At 36.8% G+C, this 25,670-nt stretch overlaps 1 protein-coding gene across 24 annotated transcripts in view; it reads left to right on the top strand.

Annotated features, from left to right (window-relative positions):
• Window positions 1-25,670, top strand: part of SCAPER (S-phase cyclin A associated protein in the ER) — a 557,109-nt gene that overhangs the window by 322,775 nt on the left and 208,664 nt on the right. For 23 of the 24 annotated variants that reach the window (XM_005560160.5, XM_065548231.2, XM_073996464.1 and 20 more), the window contains one exon: window positions 8,055-8,181. In XM_005560160.5, the coding sequence (XP_005560217.3) occupies window positions 8,055-8,181 (127 nt within the window). Of the gene's footprint in view, window positions 1-3,779; window positions 3,907-8,054; window positions 8,182-25,670 lie in introns of those variants that run through there. The other variant, XM_073996475.1, reaches the window with a different exon arrangement.

Below are 25,670 nucleotides of genomic sequence, written 5' to 3'. Positions count from 1 at the left end.
GTAGTCCCAATTACTCGGGAGGCTGAGGCAGGAGAATGGCGTGAACCCGGGAGGCGGAGCTTGCAGTGAGCCGAGATCGCGCCACTGCACTCCAGCCTGGGCGACAGAGCGAGACTCCATCTCAAAAAAAAAAAAAAAGAAAATGCAGAAATCACCGGTCTTCTGTGTCGCTCGCGCTGGGAGTTGGAGACTGGAGCTGTTCCTATTCGGCCATCTTTCTCTGCCCACCTTTTTTTTTTTTTTGAGTCGGTGTCTCACTCTGTTGCCCGGGCTGGAGTGCAGTGGCTCAATCTCGGCTCACTGCAACCTTCACCTTCCAGGTTCAAGCAAATCTCTTGCCTCAGCCTCCTGAGTAGCTGGGCCTACATCCACATGCCACCATGTCTGGCTAATTTTTTTATTTTTGGTAGAGACAGGGTTTCATTATGTTGACCAGACTGGTCTCGAATTCCTGACCTCGTGAGCCGCCCGCCTTAGCTTCCCAAAGTGCTGGGATTACAGGAGTGAGCCACCGCACCTGGCCTACACTCAAGAAATCTTTGCTCAGTCCAATATACTGGAGAATTTCTTTAGTGTTTTCTTGTAATAGTTTCATAGCTTGAAGTCTTAGATTTAAGTCTTTAATTCCCTTTGATTTGATTTTTGTATATGACAAGAGATAGGTTACTAGTTTCATTCTTTTGAATATGGATATCCAGTTTTTTCAGCACCATTTATTGAAGGGACTGTCCTGAGACTGTCTTTTCCTCAATGTATATTCTTCGTGACATTGTCAAAAATGAGTTCTCCATAGATGTAAGGATTTGTTTCCACATTCTCTATTCTGTTCCACTGGACTATGTATCTGTATTTATGTAAGTACCATGCTGTTTTGGTTACTATAGCTTTGTAGTATACTTTTGAGGTCAGATAGCGTGACTCCTTCTGTTTTGTTATTTTTGCTCAGAATAGCTTTGGCTATTTTGCATCCTTTGTACTTCCATATAGGTTTTAGAATTGCTTTTTCAATTTCTGTGAAATAGAAAAATACTTATTTCATTGGTATTTTGATAGAGATTACATTGAAACTGTAGATTACTTTAGATAGTATAGACATTTTAACAATATTCTTTCATTCCATGAACATGGAATACCTTTCCATTTATTTGTGTCTTCTTCAGTTTCTTACATCAGTGTTGTATAGTTTTCATTGTAGAGATCATTTATTTCTTTGGTTAATTTCTAGGTGTTTTGTTTTATTTGAAGCTATTGTAAATACGATTAGTTTCTTGACTTTTTCAGATTGCTTGCTGTCGGGATGTGGAAATGCTAGTGATTTTCATATGTTGATTTTATATACTGCAGTTTTACTGAATTTGTTTATTAGTTCTAATAGTTTTTTGGTGGAGTCTTTAGGTTTTTCCAAACATAAGATCATATCATCTGCAAATAAGGATAATTTGACTTTTTATTTTTCAATTTGGATGCCCTTCATTTCTTTCTCTTGTCCAGTTGGTCTAGGTAGGACTTCCAGGAGTATGTTAAATAACGGTGGTGAAAGTAGGTATCCTTGTTTTGTTTCAGTTCTTAGAGGAGAGGCTTTTAGCATTTCTCTGTTGAGTATACTAGCTCTGTGTCTGTCATATATGTTTTTTATTGTGTTGAGGTATGTTCTTTCTATATACAGTTTTTTGAAGGTTTTTATCATGAATGAACGCTGAATTTTATCAAATGCTTTTTCAGACCAGGCACGGTGGCTCACACCTGTAATCCTGGCACGTTGGGAGGCTGTGGCAGGTGGATTGCCTGAGCTCAGGAGTTTGAGACCAGCCTGGGCAACAGGCTGGTGAAACCCCTTCTCTACTAAAATACAAAAGCTTAGCTGGGCATGGTGGTGTGAGCCTGTAGTTCCAGCTAGTCTGGAGGCTGAGGTACGAGAATGGCTTGAACCTGGGAGGCGGAGGTTGTAGTGAGCTGAGTCACACCACTGCACTCCAGCCTGGGCAACAGAGCGAGACTCTGTCTTGCTTTTTCAGCATCCTTTGAAATGATTATGTTGTTTTTGTCCTTCATTCTGTTGATATGATGTATCACATTGCTTTGCATATGTTGAACCATCCTTGCATCCTTGGGATAAATCTCATTTGGTCACGATGAATGATCTTTTTAATGTGTTGTTGAATTCCATTTGCTTGTATTTTGTTGAGGATTTTTATATCAATGTTCATCAGGGATATTGACCTATAGTTTTCTTTTTGTGTGTCTTTGTCTGGTTTTGATATCAGGATAACACTGACCTCCTAGAATGAGTTTGAAAATATTCTCTTCTCCTCCACTTTTTAGAATTGTTTGAGTAAGATTGATATTACTTCTTTAAATATCTGGTTAAACTCAGCAGTGAAGCCATCAGGTCCTGGACTTTTTTTTTTTCTGGGAGACTTTTTGTTATGGCTTCAATCTCATTAGTTGTTATTGGTCTCTTCAGATTTTAGATTTCTTCGTAGTTCAGCCTTGGTTGGTTGTATATGTGTAGGAATTTACTTATTTCTGCTAGGCTTTCCAATTTATTGACATGTAGTTGCTCATGGTAGCCTCTAATGATCCTTTAAATTTCTGTGGTTTTGGTTGTAATGTCTCTTTTTTCATCTCTGATTTTATTTATTTGGGTCTTTTTCTTCTTAGTCTGACTAAAGGTTTGTTGATTTTATCTTTTCAAAAAACAAACTTCTTATTTCACTGATTATATGATTTTCTTTCAATTCCATTCATTTCTGCTCTGATCTTTGTAATTTCTTTTCTTCTACTAATTTGGGGTTTGGATTGTTCTTGCTTTTCTAGCTCTTTAAGATGTAGCTATAGGTTTTTTATTTTAAGTTTTTCTACTTTTTTGATATAAATGCTTATAGGTATAAACTTTCCTCTTAGTACTGCTTTCACTATATCCTTATAATATAATATAACACTATAGGTCTTGTTATATTATGTTTCCATTATAATATTTTCAAGAATTTTTTTTTTATGTGTGGAGATGGGGTCTTGCTTTCCTGTTCAGACTAGCCTCAAACTCCTGGCTTCAAGGGGTCCTTCTATCTTAGCCTCCCAAAGTGCTAGGATTATAGACATCAGCCACCACACACAGCTGTTTCAAGAAAATTATTGATTTTTTAATCAACTTCTGCATTAACCCACTGGTCATTCAGGACCATGTGGTTTAATTTCCATGTGTTTGTATAGTTTCCAAAATTCCTCTTATTGATTTCTAGTTTTATTCTAGTTTTGTCAGAGAAGACTATTGATGTAATTTCAGGTTTTTGAAGTTTTTAAGACTTATTTTGTGGTCCAACACTTGATCTGTTCATGAGAATGATCCATGTGCTAAGGAGAAGAATGTGTATTCTTCAGCCATTGGATGAAATGTTCTGTAAATATCTATTAGGTCCATTTTGTTTATGGTTTAGATTAAATCCAGTGTTTCTTTGTTGATATTCTGTCTGGATGATCTGTCCAGTGCTAAAAGTGGGGCACTGAAGTCTCCAGCTGTTACTGTATTGGGGTCTGTCTCTCTCTTTAGTTCTAATCATACTTGCTTTACGTATCTGTGTGCTCCAGTATTCAGTGCATATATATTTATAATTATTATATTGTTTTACTGAATTGACCCTTTTATTATTGTATAATGACATTATTTGTCTCTATAGTTTTGTCTTGAAATGTATTTTTTCTAATATAAGTATAGCTACTTGTACTCTTGTTTGGTTTCCATTTTCATGTAATATGTTTTTCCATCCCTTTATTTTCAGTCTGCGTGTCTTTATAGGAGAAGTGTGTTTCTTGGAGGCAACAAATAGTTGGATCTTCTTGTTTTAATCCATTCAGCCATTGCATGTCTTTTGATTGAAGAGCTTATTCCATTTACATCCAGTTATTGATAAGTAAGGACTTATGCCATTTTGTTATTTGTTTTCTGGTTACTTTGTGGTCTTTTCCTTCTTTTCTTCCTTTCTCGTAGTGAAGGTAATTTTTCTTTAGCAATGTGTTTTGATTTATTGCTTTTATTTATATGAATCTGTTGTGTGGTTTTTGGTTTGAGGTTACCACGAAGCTTGCAATTGATATTTTATAACCCATTATTTTAAACTGATGACAACTTAACACCAATTGCATAAAAAAACTAAATAACAAGCAAAGGAAAAACTAATAAAAACTTTACATTTTAACTTCATCCCTCTGCTTTTTCACTTTTTGTACTATATCTTAAAACGTAGTTATTTTTTATTGGTTCATCTTTTAGTCTTTCTACTCACAATATGAATAGTTTATATACTACAATTATAGTGTTATAATAGTCTGTGTTTTTCTGTGTGCTTACTATTACCAGTGAGTTTTGCACCTTCGGATGATTTCATATTGCTTATTAACATCCTTTTCTTTCATGTTGAATAATTTGTTAGCATTTCATATAGGAAAGGTCCTGTGTTGATGAAATTCCTCAGCTTTTGTTTTTCTGGGGAAGTCTTTATTTCTCCTTCATGTTTGAAGGATATTTTTGCTGGATATAATATTCTCAAATAAAAGGTTTTTTCCTTCAACTCTTTAAATAAATAACAAAATGCCACTGTCTCCTGGCCTTTAAAGTTTCCACTGAAAAGTGTGCTGCCACAGCCATATTGGAGCTCCATTTTATGTTATTTCTTTTTTCTTGCTTTTAGAATGCTATTTTATTTATTTAAACAGAACCTCACTCTGTCACCCAGGCTAGAGTGCAGTGGTACAATCTCAGCTTACTGCAACCTCTGCCTCCCAGGTCCAAGCAATTCTCGTGCCTCAGCTCCCTGAGTAGCTGGGATTACAGGTGTGTGCCACCATGCCAGCTAATTTTTGTATTTTTAGTAGAGATGGGGTTTTGCCACGTTGGCCAGACTGGTCTCGAACTCCTGGCCTTAGGTGATCTGCCTGCCTTGGTCTCCCAAAGTGCTGGAATTACAGGCATGAGTCACTGTGCCTGGCCTCTATAGAATGCTTTTTAAAATCCTTGACCTTTGGGAGTTTGCATATTAAATGTCTTGATATAATCTTATTTGGGTTAAATCTAGTTCTGTAACTTTTTTGTACTTGATTATTGATATCTTTCTCTAGGTTTCCCAAGTTCTGTTATTATCCCTTTGAGTAAACTTTCTGCCTGGTCTTTCTCTCTACCTTCTCTTTGTCTCCTCTGACTGTTTTCAAATAGCCTGTCTTCAGGGTCACTAATTCTTCTGCTTGATCATTTCTGCTGGTAAGAGACTCTGATACATTCTTCAGTAGGTCAGTTGCATTTTTCACCTCCAGAGATTCTGCTTGATTATTATTTATTTATTTATTTATTTTGAGACGGGGTCTTGCTCTGTCACCCAGGCTGGAGTGCAGTGGTGCGACCTTGGCTCACTGCAAGCTCCGCCTCCTGGGTTCACGCCATTCTCCTGCCTCAGCTACTGACTAGCTGGAATTGTAGGTGCCTGCCATCATACCCAGCTAATTTTTTGTATTTTTAGTCAAGACAGGGTTTCAACGTGTTAGCCAGGATAGTCTCGATCTCCTGACCTTGTAGATCTGCCTGCCTTGGCCTCCCAAAGATTATTTTTAATTATTTTCATCTCTTCGCTAAATGTATCTGATAGAATTCTGAATTCCTTCTGTGTGTTATCTTGAATTTCTTTGAGTTTCATCAAAACAACTATTTTGAATTCTCTGCCGGAAAGGTCACTTGTCTCTGTTTCTCCAGGATTGGTCCCTGGTGCCTTATTTAGTTCATTAGGTGAGATCGTATTGGGTGTTTGTAGGTGTCTGGCATTGAAGAGTTAGGTATTTATTGTAGTCTTCACAGTGTAGGCTTGTCTGTCCCCGTCCTTCTTGGGAATGCTTTCCAGGTATCCAAAGGGACTTGGGTGTTGAAACCTAAGTTATTGGCCACCGCAGTTATATCTGCATTTGGGGGAACCCCAAGCCCAGTAACACTATAACTCTTATAGACTCGTAGAGGTACTGCCTTGGTGGTCTTGGATAAGATCCAGAATTTTCTGGACAACTAGGCAGAAATTCTTGTTCTCTTCCCTTATTTTCTCCCAAACAAATGGAGTCTCTCTCTCTGTGCTGAGCTACTTGCAGCTGGATGAAGGTTGACACAAGCACCCCTGTAGCCCCCACCACTGGGCCTGTGCTAGGTCAGACCTGAAGCACAGATTACTGTGTCTCTCCCAAGGCTTGCAGTAACCACTGCCTGGCTACCACCTTTGTTTGCTGAAGTCTCCCTAGGGCTCTACAATCAGCAGGTGGCAAAACCGGCCAGGGTTATGTATCTCCCTTCAGTGCAGCAAGTTCTACCTGACCTGAGCAGGTCCAGATGTGCCATCCAGGAGCCAGGGCCTAGAGTCAGAAACATTAGGAATCAACCTAGTGCTCTGTTCTACTGTGGTTGAGTTGACACCCAAACCATAAGACAAGGTCCTTCCCACTCTTCCCTCCCCTTTCTATAGTCATAGGAGTCTCTTTCTGTGGCCGCTACCACCCCAGGCCCATGGTGAGTACTGCCTAGCTACTGCCAGTATTCACTCAAGCCCAAGGGCTCTTCATTCAGTTTGTGGTGTATGCTGCCTGACCTGGGCCTTTCCATTCAAGACAGTGGCTCCCCTGTGGCCCAGGTCAGGTTCAGAAATACCATCCAAGAGCCAAGGCCTGGGGAATCAGGGACCTCAAGAACCCATTTATTGCTCTACCTGACTGTGGTCAAGCTGATACCTAAGCTGCAAAACAAAGTTCCCTTACTCTTCCCTCCCCTTTTCTCAAGCAGAAGTAGTCTGTCCCGTAGCCACCACAGCTGGGAATGTGCTGTATCCCATCTGAAGCCATCATGTCTCTGAGTCTCACCCAAGGCCCTTGGCGAGTGCTTCCTGGCTACCACTGCTAACTCGTCAGGGCCCAAGTACTCTTTTGTCAGCAGATGACAAATCCTTCCAGGACTGGGTCTTTCCCTTTAAGGTAGCCCATTCCATTTTTGCCCAGGATATGTCTTAAAATACCATCCAGGAGCTAGGGCCTGGAATGGGAGCCTCAGGATTCTGCCCAGTTATTCTGTCCTACTATGGCTGAGCTGGTTTCCAAGTTGCAAGACAAAGTCCTCTTTTTTTTTTTTTTTTTTTTTTTTTGAGACAGGGCCTTGCTTTTTCACCCAGGCTAGAGTACAGTAGCATGAAATCATAGCTCACTGCCGCCTTGACTTTTGAAACTCAATCGATCCTGCCTCATCAGCCTCCCGAGTAGGTGGGACTACAAGTGTGTGCCACCACACCCAGCTAATTTTTGTATTTTTTGGTAGAGACAGGCTTTCACCATGTTGCCCAGGCTGGTATCGAACTCCTGGGCCCAAGCAATCCTCCTGCCTCAGCCTCCCAAAGCACTGGGATTATAGGTATGAGCCACTGTGCCTGGCACAGAGTCCTCTTTACTCTTCCCTCCCCTTTACTCAAGCATAGGGAAGGAATCTGTACCAGAGTTGTGAGCTGCCTGGGGTTGGGGGCAGTGGGTGCAAACACTCCCTTGGCTGCCCTGGCTGGTCTCATAGGTCACGTTCTTCCCAAGTTCACTGACTCCGAGCCCAGCACAACGCCAGGACTTGCCCAGGAATTGCAGTTCTTGTGGCTTAAACCTCCTTTCAAGTTTATTTAGGTCCCCAGAACACTTTAACCTGCAGTAACAAGGCTTGCTGGAGCTCAAGTTCCGACTGCTAGGATGGGCGATTCCCTGCTCTCTAAGGCTAGTCTAAATGCTCTCTCTGTGGGGGCCAGCTGAATTCTGTCCTGTTGCTTTCCACTGTAACAGGCTAGCACTGAGTTCCAATGCAACGTCCCTCTGTCACTGTGCTTCCTGTCTCCCAAGTGCATAGACTCTTTGTCTGCACCACAGGGTGACTGCTTCAGGTGCTCTGTGAAGCATTTTCAAATACAATACTCAAAGTAACTTGTGTTTCAAGATATTTTGGGAAATGAAGCATTATAGTCTAATTCATTAATGTCATTCTTTCCTTTCATTTGGTATTAAAGGCTTCAGCGATTAGCCAAAGATCTTCTAAAACAACTGCAAGTACAAGACAGTGGCTCATGGGCGAACAATAAAGTGTCTGCTTTGGATCGGACCCTAGGAGAGATCACTAGAATACTGGAAAAAGAGGTGTGTAACTAATCTCTGATTTTTTAACCTTAATCTTTGTGATCCTTTCTCACTATGACAGTACATAGAGCTATAAGGCAGACTCAGTATATGCCTTTCTTCTGTTTTTTAAAGCTAGTTAATAATAGATGTACTTTTCTTTTTTTACTTTTGTTCTTTTCAGTTGTTTAAATGAAGTTATTTTCAGGTTTTTTAAATTGAAGTCCTCTTTAGATCATGGTTTCCTCAGTCATATTTTTCCCACACAAACAAACTGAAATTATTTTGTCAGGAATCACAATAATAAAGATGTATGACTCTATAGCAGAAAATAGAAAACTTTGAATTATAAAGCCTAATAAATCACAACCAAATTTCTACAAACACCAATATCCCCTGATTCCAACAGATTTGGCAGTTTTCTTTAATGACTTAGAATCATTAAATATCTCAATTATAGTTTAAATATCCTCAGTGATTTTTAAAGTATTTATTATTCACTATAGGAAAATGTTAAATGTACAAAGAAGAAATAAAACTTCCTGTAATATCAACTGATAACATTTTATGGTATCTTCTTCTAAACATTTTACTGGACTTTTTTACATTGTTTTATCATAAATACTTTATCGTGTCTTTAAAAACCTTTAATGGAATGAACATATCACATTTTACATAAAGTATAATATTTAGGTGGTTTCTAATTTTCTATTTAAAGTAATGGCTATTTTCATTTATTAGCTGTAGTTTTTGTTTTTTTGTTTTGTTTTCTAGGTTTAAAGGTTATTATGTTATATTTGATATATACAAAAGAAATTATAATAAAAATAACATAAATACAGTGAACAGCTGTGAACTCACCACCCAATTTAGGAGTAAGATTGTTACCACTACATTTGTGGTTCTCAATATGATCCTTTCTCACCCCATTCCTGATTCCTTTAAAGGGAATACTGTACAGCATTAAAGGTGTATCATTGTTTTTTAGAAATAGCTTTATTGCTTTATCACGTAAATGTATTGTCAAATAACGTTAGTTAGTTTTGACCTTCATAAAATATTGTACAATAGACTTCTGCAATTATTTTTTCAGTCAAAATTATGGTTCTAAGTTTTTAGCCTTATAGCTGTTTTTCATTGCTTTTCTCTGCTGTAGAGTAAGTCCTTCGTTGTATTAATACTACAGTTTTTAAATCTGTTCTGACAATGGACATTTCAGAGAGAGAGAGTTTGTGTATGTATGTGAGAGAGAGAGAGAGAGTGCACACAAGCATGGGCAAACAGTGCTGCTCAAACATTCTTGTATCAGAGTAAATAAACAAGAATTTCTTTAAAGTTGGGGGTCTCAGTCTTTCGTCTGCATCAGAATTGCCTAGAGAACTTGTTAAAACACAGATTGCTGCCCCCGGCTCCTGCCCCAGATTTCTGATTAAGTAGGTTTAGGGTGGGTCTGGAGAATTTGTATTCCTAAGAAGTTCCTAAGTGATATTGATGCTGCTAGTCCAAGGACCGTATTTTGAGAATCACTGCTCTAGTCTAAGGCATATGTCTCAATGGTGGAATTGTGGGGTTCTCAGGCATATGAATGTCCAACTTTATAAGGTAGTGCTCAACTACATTTTGGCATCAGATAGTACAGTCATCTGAAGAAACCGAAAGCAGCCTATTCACTGAATAGGACAGAGCTGTAAAGTCAGTTCTTGTGTGTAACACATCCCTTTCAGGATACCAGAGGTTCAGAAACTGGTAGTTGTCACACATTTGCTAGAATGCAGTATTTAAAGATTCAATGTGCTTTGGGAAAAATCTCTGATCTTTTTTAAAATTATTATATACTGATTATTTTTGTAAAGGATAGAGTACTTTGAATTAAAAGGCAATTGCTTGAAGACACTGCTACACGTATCTTATCTCATGAATATTGTTTTAGGTTAAAGTAATAGAACTTTTGAGGAAAAGGCAAAATGATCTATATATATATAAGAAAGGTATTCAGTATCAAAATTCACCTAAAGTTATTTCCTTCACAAAGGGGCAATTTACTGAAATACCTCTGGTTTCTTATAATTTGGGGGAGAAAAATGTTGTCTGGCTCCCAGTCTAAATGGTCTGTGTCAGGAACCTTGCTGTAAAGCTGTCCTCAGAGTATACACTGCAGGACCACCTAAGAGTTTAGACTTACCTACAATAAGATCCTTTTGCTCCTTTTAAACTGAAATCCTTTTTACCTAGCCAAGACACACTCACGTTATGAAGACTTCTGTAGAGTAATACTGACATTTCAGTGTAATTCAGCTGATGATATTTATGATTTCAGTCTAGGAATTGTAAATAGCCATTCCTTTTTGTTTGGAAAACTGCCTGGAGTAACAAACTCATTAGAGCCAAAGCCAGGTACCCAGTGAAGGATATTTGAAGACAGTCTAGAAGAGACAAGGTAAGACAGTAGAACTTGGACAAGTGTAAGCACTAATGGAGGAATGGTGAGAGATGAATCTTGAGGTCTTTATTTGCTTAATTTAGACCTCAAAACATGGATGCTTTCTACTATCGCTTGACACAGTGTTTCTTTAGATAATTTTTCTAAAGTTCGGAGAACTACTTTAGACCTAATGGATTAAACTTGTGATGTATAGAAATGCTCTTGTCATGGAAGGGGTCAGGAAACTGAGGAGACCCGGGTTTTGTAGTACTTACTATGCATTTCAGGTTCCTTCTGTTTTTTTGGGTTTTCTGATTTCATTCAGAAATTAAAAGTGTGTAAGCTTTATTTATGTGTTATGCTTTTAAAAATATCTTAAGCTGCTTCTGTTTACTAACATACTTTGGTCTAGGGTACTGGTACCAACTCTTCCGACAAAAATATCTGAAAATGCTGGGTGGGGAAGAAAGCAGTTTTCTTAAAAGCATCAAATAGCTAAGAAGAAATTAAAGAATTCCCAGTCCAAGGAAAAAGCAAGAATTTAGAAAGTTGTGCCCCAAAAAAACATGTGCCAGATTGGCAAATGTGGGTTGTGGTTTACAGGCGTCATCGTGTAAGGTGATGAAAGTAAAAGTATAAGGGCTGCCTAAGTATGAGGTCTAATAGGAGATTTTTCCGATTTTCCTTTCATGAAGATAAGACCACATCAGCCTACTCCATCACATAATGATGAACCTTTGCATCCCACTCTCAGGACTATGAAGAAAGCACTTTGGCACAATGCAGAATTTATACCCATAGTCCAACCCCTGGCATAGATTTGCTGCTCAAATTCACATCACCTGTATTATTTCAGATGGTGAATTGAGTTTAAAGTTGTCCTAGATTGACTTGTGGTGTCTTTAGGAATCAATTAGAAGAGAATACAAATCCTCATTGGAAGAAGACACCTTCATTCTAGGCCTCAGATACTTTCTGTTAAACAATTTTACAAGGACAAGTAGCCATAGTGAAAAGATAAGCCCAAAAGTAAGTAAGTCGTGATGAGTAAGCAGAAACTAGAACTGCAAGGCTCTGTTATTACTAGTCACAGATTACAAAACTATGCTTGCTATCTTCTGAGGAAGTAAAAGGCAAGCTTGAAAATTTCTATAGGAATGGACTTAGCAGTAGTGACAGTAGGTAATTCAGAACTGTCCTTCCACTGATGACAATAAAACTAGATAAAATATGAAATAAAACTGAACTGCAAACAGGGTAATGAATAATTACTGGACCAAGATCCAGAAATTTGACATTTTTGGACTAGGTACCATTGATGATCCAAAAGAAGTGGACATGAGTTTGATTAGTTCCTTTGAGACTGTTTGCAGGACTGATGAGAAAAAAAAAATATTGGCATCTAGGACAATCAATGGTAGGGACTATGGCAAAAAAAAAACTCATGTTTTGGTTTGGGATCTTAAAGGACTGTACAAGGAAAAAGGGTGGACAGGAAGTACACCAGTCATTACACAGACAACTCAGTTTCAAATCATGTAGGTGGCTGGGAAAATCCAAATCACTGAAAAAAGATTAAAATGATTCTAAATTGCTAATACCCCAGGTGGCTAACAGAAGCAATTGGAAAATTTATTTTGGAGAAAGATAATAGCAACCTAAGCCTCAAATTATCTCAACAAAATAAATTTCAAATGTAGTGTTTGGTAGAGTAAGGTAATTAAGCATACAAAGGGACAAGACAACATGCATAAAAACCAATAGAAACAGACCTGCAGAGGCTCCAGAACTATGCTTATCATGATCAAAGATATAAATATTAATTGTTTTAAAAGATATATAGCACATTTGAGAAAAAATTGGAATTTGAGAACTGAACATTTTAGTAATAAAAGTTACAAAAATTATAGATGAGGTAACAGTAGAATAAGCCAAGCACTGGAAGATAGATCATAAGAAAGAATCCAGACTGAGCATGGAGAGAAAAAGATATGGAAAATAAAGAGAAGAGTATAAGAAGGATGTAATATATGGTGAAAATGTCTAATTTCTGTGTAATTAGAGCTCCAAAAGGAAAAGAGAGAAGAAAATAGGGCAGAAACAGTATTTGAAGTGATCATCATTTAGAACTTTCCAAAACTTACAAATCAATTTACAGATTCAAGAAGCCCAATTATGCCCAAGCAGGGTAAATAAAAAGAAATCCACATTCGCAAATGTCACAGCGAAACTAAAGAAAGTAAAATTGTAAACCAATCTCATTCATAAATGTGGAGTCAGAATTTCTAAACAAAATTTTAGCAAACTGAATCATGCAATATCTAATAAGGATAATATATCACAACAAAGTTGGATTTATCCAAGATACTTGAGTTTGCTTTAACATTGGAAAATTATGATATATTAACAGAAGAAAAGAAAAAATATCATCTCAAAAGACGCAGCAAAAGCGTTTGGTAAGTTCAGTATCAATTAATGGTAAAGATTCATAGTAAACCAGGAATAGAATGGAATTTCCTTAATCTGACTAATTGAATCTACCAAAAAAATTATAGCAAAATAATATTTACTGGTGAAATGTTGAAAAATTTCCCTTTGAAATTGTGTACAAAAGAGAATATTTGCTGTCAACACTTCTGCTTAAAATGGGGGTTCTAACTAGTGGAAAAATAAATAAAAGTTGTAAGATTTGAGAGAAAAAGTGAAATAGTCATTGTTAGCAAATGATATACATAAAAAATGTAAAATAATTTACAGATAAATATTAGCACAAATAAGTTAGATTAACAAGGATACTAGACAATGGGCAGTATATAAAAATCAATTATATTTGTATATTACCAAAATATTAAATATCTAGGAGTAAATCTATAATGTTTATGGATTGGAAAACTCACTATGGTATATTTTTCTTTTCTGCTCAAGCTTATTTGTAGATTCAGTGAAATCTCATTTAAAAGTCCAATACTTTGTTCTTTGGAAATTCCAAAACACTATTTAGAATTTCTAAAGAACAATATTTAGGCGCAGATTGTAAAATACGGAATTTCAAAGATCCAATGAAACAGTGTGCAAAACCCTGTTGAAAAAGAACAATATGACCAGGACTTTGGGAGGCTGAGACGGGCGGATCACTTGACGACAGGAGTTCAAGACCAGCCTGGCCAACATGACAAAACCCCGTTTCTACTAAAAATAGAAAAAATTAACCAGGTGTGGTGGTGGACACCTGTAATCCCAGCTACTTGGGAGACTGAGACAGGAGAATCGCTCAAACCCAGGAGTCAGAAGTTGCAGTGAGCCAAGATCATGCCACTGCACTCCAGTCTGGGCAACAGAGCGAGACTTGTGGCGCAGGGGGAGAGGGAACGATACGGAAGATTTGCTCTACCAAGTATAAACGCTTTTTATAAAGCCACAGTAATTAGGATAGTGTACTATTGGCGATAAGATGGAGAAAAAGAAGAATGGAACATAATTGAATTCATAAACAGTACCATTTGTATATATATGCTTGATCTGTGAAATGTGAGGTATTTGCCTATGCACATATGGAAAAAGGAAGCACCACAGAACACTGTGGGAAAGTGTGCTCTATTTAGTGAATAAAGGCTATAATGATTGAATATCCTTGTTTTTTAAAAAAAAGTTACCTGTATCTCACATCATAAACAAAAAATTAATTCCAGATGGATCTAAATATAAAAAGAAAAAACTAATTTTTAGAAGATAATATAGATTAATCTCTTCTTTACCTCGGAGTTTTACCTGGACAAGAAAATGACACAAAAGAAATTAACAGTAAAGGGAAACTTGATAAATTGGACTGCATTGAAAATAAGAACTTTTGTTCATCAAAAGACACCAGGAAGAGAGTAACAAGACAAGCAATAGAAGGGAAGAATATTTTTTTTATATATAATCAACAAGAGTGGCATCCAGAGTATGTAAGGAATTCCTACAAATTAATGAGATGCAAAAACAAACTAAACCAGTAGGATAATGGTCAAGAGAATAGGCATTCTGAAAGAAATCCAAATAGCTAAAAAATAAATGTGTAGATAGTCAACCTCTTTAATAATCAGGATAATTCAAATTAAAAATTCAATGTGACAATGTGATTCACTTATCAGAATGACAAAAATTAGATTGAAAATACCAAGTATTGGCAAAGAACTAGAGCAATGGGAACATACAGACAATGTTCGTGATAACATAAGTTGAGCCTACCTTGTAGCAAACAGTCTACTGTTGTCTACTAAATTTGTAGACATGTGTATCATATTTCACTTTTAGGCATACACTCCATGGAAAGCAATGCATATATCCACCAGGCAAGATATACACAAATGTTCAATGGCAGCATTGTTTATAATCACCACATATGGAAAATAGTGCAAGAATCCATCAATAGCTGGAGATACAAATTATGGTATGTTCATATAATGGATTATTATTCAACAATAAAAATGAATGAACTACATCTATGGATAACAGTATGTATCTCACAAACTCTCTTTAGTGAAACAAGTCACCAAAAAATATATATACTGTTACAATTCCAGTCATATAAAGTTCAAGAAAAGACAAAAGGACCTGTATTGTTTTGGAATAACACATAGGTGGTAAAACTGTAAAGAAAATAGAAAAAGAAATTTCCTAAAAATCAGGATCGTGATTGTTCAGAGAGAAGGTTGAGATGTGTGATCAGAAAGAGTCATATAGGTGGCTTCCTCTATGCTTCTAGTTTTCTTTTTCTTGACTGGATACTGGTTACACATTGTTCAAATTAAAATTATTCTTAAAATTCTGTAAAATTAAAATACAGGTTTGCTATTTTTTCTGACTTTTCTGTATGTTTATGTTTAACAATAAAATTAATTTTCAGAATTTAAGGTAAAATAAATTGCTCCAAATAAAAGACCCTTTTATTGACGAAATATTCAATTATTTCAAAAAAGAGTTTAAAAAAATAGTCTTACATATGCAAAAGCATTTTCCTTATTCTTACCATTGTGTTAAATTTGGTCCAAGTCAATGTGATCTGTATTTGCATTGACTTTTCTCATTACTTTGTGATGATAAACATTACATTTAAGTTTGGATAGTAACAGCATCCCAGAAGCTTTTCTGTGGTTTATCAGTAACATGAGACATGTGTATGCTGTTACTATAAGTAAACAGTTTAAGCAGATGGATTGGACATGGAGTTTGTCCAATTGCCTTTCCTGACTTTATAGAATCCTGCCAAATTTAAATAGAGATTCAGCTGTGATTCTTTTGAATCTGAATAAGCAAACAACATAGCTGGCAGCATTGATGATTTGAAGTGAATTGCGATATGTGAAATCACAATTTACATTGTAATACCTATAGCAAACCATGCCATGCTTTGGTATTTTCAAAACTTATCTTGTAAAATTCCATTCACAGATACCTGTATAAGGTAGAAAGGTAGAAACTCTTCCCTACCATTTTCCTCTTTTTGCCAACTGTTGTGACTGTGTAACATATAGTTACATAGTCTAGGCTCAGAGAGATAAATCAGTAAGCCTTAAGAGCTTTTTCAACCTAATTATATTCAGAAAACTGTGTTCAGGTCCTGCTAGACACTGCCCATCTTCCAAACCCCATGGTTCTGCTTCTTGTATTTTCAGCTGGAATTCTTCAGCTGAAGAAATGGGAAGCATTCAATACTAGGAATCTCTTATTTTGATCCCTTCACTATGTTCTCAGCTTACATGGTTGTTTCCTCATTGCAACTGATACATAACTGAATATAGCTGGCGTGACACCCATGTTTTGTCAGAAGGTGACAAGTATATAGCCCAAAGTAAAATGAAGACGTTTTTCAGACGTTTTTCAGCTAGCCTCCCTTGGAAGACTACTATAAAGAAAAATTGAATTGTTATTTCATGAATATGACAGATTTAACTTATAAATGGTTTGTATTTTTAAAAAAGAAACAACAAAAAGCAGGTGTTGAGAGAAGGATAACTTACTGGAAAGGGGCATAAGGAAATTTCTAGGGTGATTAAAAAGTGTTCTGTATTTTGTTTTAGGTGGTGGTTAGATAGTTGTGTGCAGCAGTCAAACTTCATCAAACTGAGTGTATAAGCATTCCTTTTTCTCCACAACCTCACCAGCATCTGTTATTTTTTAACATTTTAATCATAGCCATTCTGACTGTGTGAGATGATATATTATTGTGGTTTTGATTTGCATTTCTCTAATGATCAGTGATGTGGAACTTTTTAAAAATGATTGTTGGCTACCTGTATATCTTCTTTAGAGAAGTGTCTGTTCATGGCCTTTGCCCACTTTTTAATGGGGTTATTGGTTTTTATCTTGTAAATTTGTTTGAGCTCCTTATAGATGCTGGGTATTAGGCCTTTGTTGGATGCATAGTTTGCAAAAGTTTTCTCCCATTCTGTAGGTTACCAACCTTCCTTCCCAGAGATGAGACCTACTTCATTATGGTGGGTAAGCTTTTTGATGTGCTGCTAGATTTGGATTGCTAGTATTTTGTTGAGAATTTTGCATTGATGTTCTTCAAGGATATTGGCCTGAAGTTTTCTTTGTTGTATCTCTTCTAGGTTTTGGTATCAGGATAATGCTGACCTCATAGAATGAGTTAGTGGGGAGTCCCTCCATCTCAATTTTTTGGAATAGTTTCAGTAGGAATAGTACCAGCTCTTCTTTGTATACCTGATAGACTTCAACTGTGAATCCTTCTGATCCTGGGCTTTTTTGGGTTGGTTGGCTATTTATTACTGCTTGCATTTCAGAGCTCATTATTGGTCTGTTCAGGAATTCAGTGTCTTCCTGGTTCAGTCTTGGGAGGGTGTATGTGTCCAAGAATTTATCCACTTCTTCTAGATTTTCTAGTTTATGTGCACAGAGGTATTCATAATATTCTCCCATTGTTGCTTGTATTTCTCTGGGTTCAGTGGTATTTTCTATTATGATTATGTAAACTAACTATTTTTGGACTATTTAAAAATGTATCTTTGAAACCCCTTGCCTTATGTAATACAGTACACAGATACTTACTTGCACAAAATAATGAAAACTATGAAGGCAAAAACCTCAGTGACTACTAATTGAGAAATAGGGCATTGTCAGCATTCCAGAACGCTTTTGTCTGCTCCTGTTTATTTTGCTAATCACACTCATTTCTCTGCATTTTATGATAAAGTATTAATTTGACTTTTTAGAAACGGCTTCCTTTTCTTTATGGTTTTATCACTTAAGGATCTGTTTCTAAACACCATCTGTTAGTTAAACATGTCTAGTTTTGAACTTCATGTAAATGGAATCCTACTGTCTATATTTTGATGGCTTCCTTCTATCAAACTTATGTTTTTGAGAATTTATGTTGTACAGTTTTGTTTCCATTACTATATAGTGTGCCATTGTATGAATTTGTCACAGTGGTATTTATCCATTCCACTGTTGATGGACATTTGGATTATTTTTATGAAAAATGTGCCTGTAAGCATGTATCCTGGTATTCGTGCAAAAATTTCTCTAGCAAGCAGAGTTCCTGGGTCATAACATATGCCTCTCTTTATCTTTTCTTGATAATGCTAAACAGTTTTCCAAAGAAATTGTACCAATTTGCATTTCTGCCAGCAGTATATAAAAGTCTTGTTGCTTCCTTTCTTTCCAGCACTTGTTATTATCAGACATTTTGATTTTTGCTACTCCTGTATGTAGACAGTGAGATCTTGCTGAGATTTTAACATACAGTTGTCTTTTGGCAGATAGGTTCAGGCACCTTTTCATATTTATTGGCCATTTGGGATTCTTCTTTTGTGACATGCCTGTTCAAATCTTTTACACATTTTTCTACTGATTGTTAGAATTTCCTTTGTGTTCTGGACACTAGTCCTAGATTGTTCAAATATATTAAACACATCTACTCCTGTTATTGAGCTGTGTTTTTATTGTCTTTTGGTTCCTTTGAACAAAATTTCTTAATATTAGTGTGTCAGATTTATCAATATTGTCTTTTATAAAGATTGTTTTTGCTCTCCTTTTAAAATATCCCATCGCAAAGTTAAGAAGATATTCTTGTATTTTTAGTCTCTTGTCCATTTGGTATTAATTTTTTTTTTTTTTTTTTTTTTTTGAGATGAAGTTTTGCTCTTGTTGCCCAGGCTATAGTGCAATGGTGCAATCTTAGCTCACTGCAACCTCTTCCTCCTGGGTTCAAGTGATTCTCCTGCCTCAGCCTCCAGAGTATCTGGGGGATTACAGGCACCCACCACCATACCCGGCTAATTTTTTGTACTTTTGGTAGAGATGGGGATCACCATGTTGGCCAGGTGGGTTTCGAACTCCTGACCTCGGTGATCCACCTGCCTTGGCCTCCCAAAGTGCTGGGATTACAGGCATGAGCCACCACACCTGGCCTCTGCCTCATATTAAAAAAAAAAAAAAAAAAAAAAGAAAAAGTAATACTGGGAGGTGAAGTTTGCAGGGAAGCAAAGGTTTCAGTGAGCCAAGATTACGCCATTACACTCCAGCCTGGGCAAAAAGAGCAAAACTCTGTCTTAAAAAAAAAAAAAAAAAGTGAGGTAGAGACTTCATTTTGTTTTTCTTGCCCTTGTAGATGCATAATTTCTTGAGTGTTGTTTATTGAAAAGGCCAGTTTTAATACTTGTATTGTACCTACACACTGTGATTAACCACCCCTCCCTAAAACAGTGCTAAGGAAAGTTACTCAAAGCGGTAAAATAGCACACTTCCCTCAAGTATCGGTTTCATTCAAACATTTCAGGGAACAAAAACATCCATGTCCAAGTATGGATCTTGATGCTAGCTGCCTTCAGTTCAGCTCAGTTCTTTTAAATTAGTAGACTCCATGACATATCCTGTCTATTAACTAATGCAGGTAGAAATGTTTATACTCCTAAGTTTTTGTCCATACCTGTGCAAAAGATACTAAAAATATCTCTTGAAGAAAGGTAGTATATAAAATACTTGTGGTAAAATAATTTTTAAAGAAAATTTCAACCAGGCATGTCAATTATTACAATAGGTAAGAAATATCATGAAAATGATATTTGAGAGCCAGAAGTAGGACCATTACTTATTTAATTTTAATTTTAAGTAAATGCATTATAAGAGGCTCTTTTGGCCCAACATGTGACATTGAGTGATTTTATTTCTCAGTAAGCAAATGTGCTTATTGAGGTTTCTGCTTATAACAGCCTGGTAGTATTCCATCATGCTAACTCTCTGGCTATATTCTACTCTAAGCTCACCTGAGTGATTGATTGCCTCATGCAGTGAGTAAATACTTACTGTTTTTAACCACATTTATGTAAGTCTAGGTTCTCGGAAATAACGACACTAAAAAAAATGAGAGAGAAATTGCCCATGTATGGATCTTGATGCTAACTGTCTTCAGTTCAGCTCAGTTCTTTTAAATTAGTAGACTCCATGACAGATACCCTGTGTATTAACTAATGCAGGTAGAAAACTCATTTCTCCTTAATATAACACATTATTTTCTAGTTATGATAAACATGGGCCACATGGAAAAAATTGAGAAGTCTTGAAGGTATTTTTTTCTAGTACTAGGTGTATATCCCCCAGCCCTGCATCCCTTTTCTCTGATATTACAGAGTCATAAATGGATACTTGGAGATCTGTACTCTAGTAAATCATCTGGCTTATTTTCTATTCCGTTCCCAGGAACTATGAAGAAACAGGATTGTTGAAAGTAATGATGTGGGTTGGGTTTGGATCATCATTGGGAAGGTATTTAGGGAAGCAGTTAAGAGCAATATTGAAAGCATGGACTAGAACTTATTGTTTTGTTATTGTGTGACCCTGGACAAGTTAATTAATTTCTTTGGGTGTCAGTTTCCTTATCTTATCAGTAAAATGTAAGATTCTGACACATCCCAAAGAATTGTGTGGCTATTAAATGAAATATTGCGTGTTAAACTCCTGGCAATGAGTATGCAGTCAGCAAGTGTTGAAACAATGTAATGAATGCATCTGTTGAGAGTACAGGCTTTGTAGTTCAAATTCAAATTCCAAATAGATCATGTAGTGGCTCTGTGAGTTCACCAAGGTTTTATTAACCTTTGTAAGCTTCAGTTTCTGCCTTTGAAAAGTAGGATAGGATTACTCTCTTAAGCCTCCTTCACAAGGGTACTAATTCTGTTCCCAAGATTGGAGACCTCCTAAATTACTTCCCCAAAGGACCCACACCCAGTGCTGTCACACTGGGGATTAAGTTTCTACACATAAATTTGGAGAGGGGCACACAAACATTAAGACCATAGCAGAAAGCTAATAAGAGAAAAAAATAAAAAAAAAACTCAATGGGAATGACACCATAAATATTTGATGTGTGGGAATTTGATGTTTCTGTCAAAATAGTATAACTATTTTAACTTTCTTTACAAAGTAGTAAACATACACACACACATATACACACACATGCATATACAAGTTGTTGTTTTTCTTTAACTTTTAGTTTTAGGGGCATATATGCAGGTTTGTTACTTAGGTAAGTTGTGTGTCATGGGGATTTGGTGTACAGGTTATTTCATCACTCAAGTAATAAGCGTAGTATCCAATAGGTAATTTTTCAGTCCTCAACCTCCTACCAAGGTCCACCCTCAGGTGGGCCTTGATACCTTTTGCTGTCTTCTTTGTGTTCATGTTTACTTATATTTACAAATGAGAACATGTGGTATTTGGTTTTCTTTTCCTGCATTTGTTCACTTAGGATAATGGCCTCCAGTTCCATCCATGTTCCTGTAAAGGACATTGTATTAGTCTGTTTTATACTGCTACAAAGAACTGCCTGATATTGGTCAATTTATAAAGGAAAGTTTAATCGACTCACAGTTCCTCATGGCTGGGGAGACCTCAGGAAACTTACAATCATGGCAGAAGGCAAGGGGGAAGCAAGGCACCTTATTTGCAAGGCGGCAGGAAGGAGAAGTGCTGAGCGAAGGTGAAAGAGCCCCTTATAAAACCATCAGATCTCAGCCGGGTGCAGTGGCTCACAACTGTAATCCCAGCAATTTGGGAAGCCAAGGCAGTGGATCACTTGAGGTCAGGAGTTTGAGACCAGCCTGGCCAATGTGGTGAAACCCCGTCTCTACTAAAAATACCAAAAAAAAAAAAAAAAAAAAGCCGGGTGTGGTGGTGGGCACCTATAGTCCCAGCTACTCAGGAGGCTAAGGCAGGAGAATTGCTTGAACCTGGGAGGCGGAGGTTGAAGTGAGCTGAGATGTGAGCATCTCCATCTCCAAAAAAAAAATCAGATCTCATGAGAACTCACTATCACAAGAACAGCTTGGAGGAAACCACCTCTATGGTTCAATTACCTCCACAATTACCTCCACCTGGCCTCTTCCTTGACATGTGGGGATTATGGGTATTACAATTCAAGATGAGATTTGGGTGGAGACACAAAGCCTAATCATATCAGACACGATCTCATTCTTTTTATGGCTGTATAATATTCCATGGTGTGTGTGTGTATGTGTGTATGTGTATATATATATATCACATTTTCTTTATTCAGTCCACCATGAATGGGCACCTGGATTGAGTCCATGTCTTTGCTATTGTGAATAGTGCTGTGATGAACATACATGTGCATGTGTCTTTATGGTAGAACAATTTATATTCCTTTGGATATATACCCAGTAATGGGATTTCTGGGTCAAATGGTAGTTCTGTTTTAAGTTCTTTGAGAAAGCATCACAACTGCTTTCCACAGTGACTGAACTAACTTACTTTCCCACCAACAGTATATAAGCATTTGCTTTTCTCAACAACCTCACCAGCATCGGTTCATTTTTGAATTTTTAATAATAGCCATTCTGACTAGTATGAGATGGTATCTCATGTAACTCATTGATTTGGATCAATGAGATCAATGGTATCTCATTGTTTTGGATTTCTCTAATGATTAGTGGTGTTGAGCATTTTTCACATGCTTCTTGTCCACATGTTGTCTTTTTAGAGGTGTCTGTCCATGTCCTTTGCCCACTTTTTCTTTGTTTTTTGTTTGTTAATTTATTAAGTTCCTTATAGATCCTGGATATTATACTTTTGTTAGATGCATAGTTTGCAAATATTATCTCCCATTCTGTGGGTGGTCTTTTTACTCTGTTCATAGTTTCTTTTGCTGTGCAGTTCTTTAGTTTAATTAGATCCCATTTGTCAGTTTTTGTTTTTATTACAACTGATTTTGTGGTCTTAGCCATGAAATCTTTGCCAGGGTCTGTGTCCAGAAGGGTATGTCCTAGGTTTTCTACTAGGGTTTTTATAGTTTGAGATGGCATATTTGAGTCTTTAATCCATTTTGAGTTGATTTTTTTATATGGGGTAAGAAAGGCGTCCAGTTTCAATCTTCTGCATATGGCTAGCCAGTTGTCACAGCACCATTTATTGCACAGGAATCCTTTACCCATTGCTTGATATTATCGACTTTGTCAAAGATTAGATGGCTGTAGGTGAGCAGCTTTATTTCTGGGCTCTCTATTCTGTTCAATTGGTCTATGTATCTGTTTTTGTACCAGTATCATGCTGTTTTGGTTATGATATTAGTCTGTTCTCACATTGCTATAAAGAAATACCTGTGGGTAACTGATAAAGAAAAGATGTTTAATTGGAAGCATGAGTCTGTCATCTGCTCAGCTTCTGGGGAGGCCTCAGGAAACTTATATTCATGGTGGAAGGCAAATGGGGAGCAGGCATTTCACATGACCAGAGCAGGAGCCAAGAGAGAGAGTGCCACACACTTTTAAACAACCAGATCTCACAAGAACTCACTATCTCAAGGACAGCACCAAGAGGGTTGGGGCCAAACCATTCATAAGAAGCCCACATGATCCAGTCACCTCCTACAAGGCCACACCTCCAACATTGGGGATTACAATTCAACACGAGATTTGGTGGGGACACAGAGCCAAACTATATCAGTTACTATAGCCTTGTAGTGTAGACTGAAGTTGGGCAATGTGATATCTCCAGCTTAGTTCTTTTTGCTTAGCATTGCTTTGGCTACTGGGGCTCTTTTTTGGTTCCATATGAATTTTAAAATAGTTTTTTTCTAATTCTGAGAAGAATGTCATTGGTACTTCGATAGGAATAGCATTGAATCTGTAAACTTCTTTGGGCATTATGGCCATGTTAATGTTGATTCATCCTGTGGATGAGCATGGAATGTTTTTCCATTGTTTGTGTCATTTCTGATTTCTTTCAGCAGTGTTTTATAAATTTCTTTGTGGAAATTTTTCACCTCCCTATTTAGCTATACTCCTAGATTCTTTATATTTTTTGTGGCTATTGTGAATGGATTATACTCTTGATTTGGCTCTACATCTTGGTTGTTGATGTATAAAAATGCCTCTGGTTTTTATACATTGATTTTTTTATCCTGACACTTCCTTGAAGGTGTTATTAGACATAGGAGCTTTTGGGCAGAGACTGTGGTATTTTCTAGGTATAGAAGCATATTGTCTACAAACAGAGATAATTTGACTTACTCTCTTCCTATTTGGATGCCTTTTATTTCTTTCTCACACCTGATTGCTGTGGCTTTTTTTGGTTTGGCTTATTACTGATTCAGAACTCATTATTGGTCTGTTCAGTCTTTCAGTTTCTTCCTGGTTCATCTTTGGAGGTTGTATGTTTCCAGGAATTTATCGGTTTCTTCTAGGTTTCCTAGTTTGAGTGCATAGAGGTGTTCATAATAATTTCTGAGGGTTTTTTTTACATCTGTGGGTTAGTGATAATGTCCCCATTGCAATTTCAGATTGCATTTATTTGAATCATCTCTTTTTTTGTTCATTAGTCTAGGTAGCGATCTATCAATTGTATTTTTTCTTTTAAAGAACCCACTTCTGAATTTACTGATCTTGTGTATGATTTTTCACATTTCAATTCCATTCAGTTCAGCTTTGATTTTGTTATTTCTTGTCTTCTCCTAGCTTTTGGGTTGATTTGCTGTTGTTTTTCTAGTTCATTCTGGTGTGGTGGTAGGTTAATGCTATAAACTTCCGTCTTACACTGCTTTAACTGTGTTGCACAGATTCTGGTATGTTATATCTTTGTTCTCATTAGTTTCAAAGAATTTCATTTCTACCTTATTTTCATTGTTTAGCCAGAAGTTGTTCAGGAACAGGTTGTTTAATTTCCTTGTGATTATATGGTTTTCTGTGGTCTCTTCAGCAGCACATATACTATGTATATGGTTTTCAGTGACCTTCCTAGTATTCGTTTCTCTTTTTATTGCACTGTGGTCTGAGAGTGTGGTCAGTATGATTTTGGGATTTTTTAATTTGCTGAGAATTGTTTCATGGCTGATTGTGTGGTCGATTTTCTAGTATGTACCATGTGCAAATGAGAAGAATGTATATTCTGTTATTTGGGGGAGGAGAGTTCTGTTCATATCTATTAGGGCCATTTGGTCAAATGTTGAATTCAAGTCCCAAACATCTTGGTTAGTTCTTTGTCTCAATGATCTGTCTAATACTGGTGGTGTAGTGTGTTGAAGTCTCCCACCATTATTATGTAAGTTTCTTTCTAGGTTCCTAAGAATTTGTTTCATGAATCTGGGTGCATATATATTTAGGATAGTTAAGTCTTCTTGTTGAATTGATTCCTTTACTATTATGTGTGCCCTTCTTTGTCTTTTTTTTTTCATTGTTGCTTTAAACTCTGCTTTGTCTGAAATTAGAAAGCAACCCCTGCTTTTTTTTGTTTTCTGTTTGTTTGGTTGGTAGATTTTTCTCCATCTTTTTTCTTTGAGGCTACGAGTGTCATTGCATGTGAGATGAGTCTCTTGAAGACAGCATACAGTTGGGTCATGCTTCTTTATCCAACTTACCCCTCTGTGCCTTTTAATTGGGGCATGTAGCCTATTTCCATTCAAAGTTAATATTGATATGGGCAGATTTGATCCTGTCATCTTGTTGTTAGATAGTTATTATGCATACTCAATTGTGGAGTTGCTTTGTAGTGTTAATGTCTGTGTACTTAAGTGTGTTTTTGTGGTGGCTGGTAATGGCCTTTCTATATTTAGCACTCCTGTAAGGACCTT

This window comes from Macaca fascicularis, chromosome 7 (assembly GCF_037993035.2).
Source record: "Macaca fascicularis isolate 582-1 chromosome 7, T2T-MFA8v1.1".
Lineage (NCBI taxonomy): Eukaryota > Metazoa > Chordata > Mammalia > Primates > Cercopithecidae > Macaca > Macaca fascicularis.
This window is presented reverse-complemented; position numbering and strand designations above follow the sequence as displayed.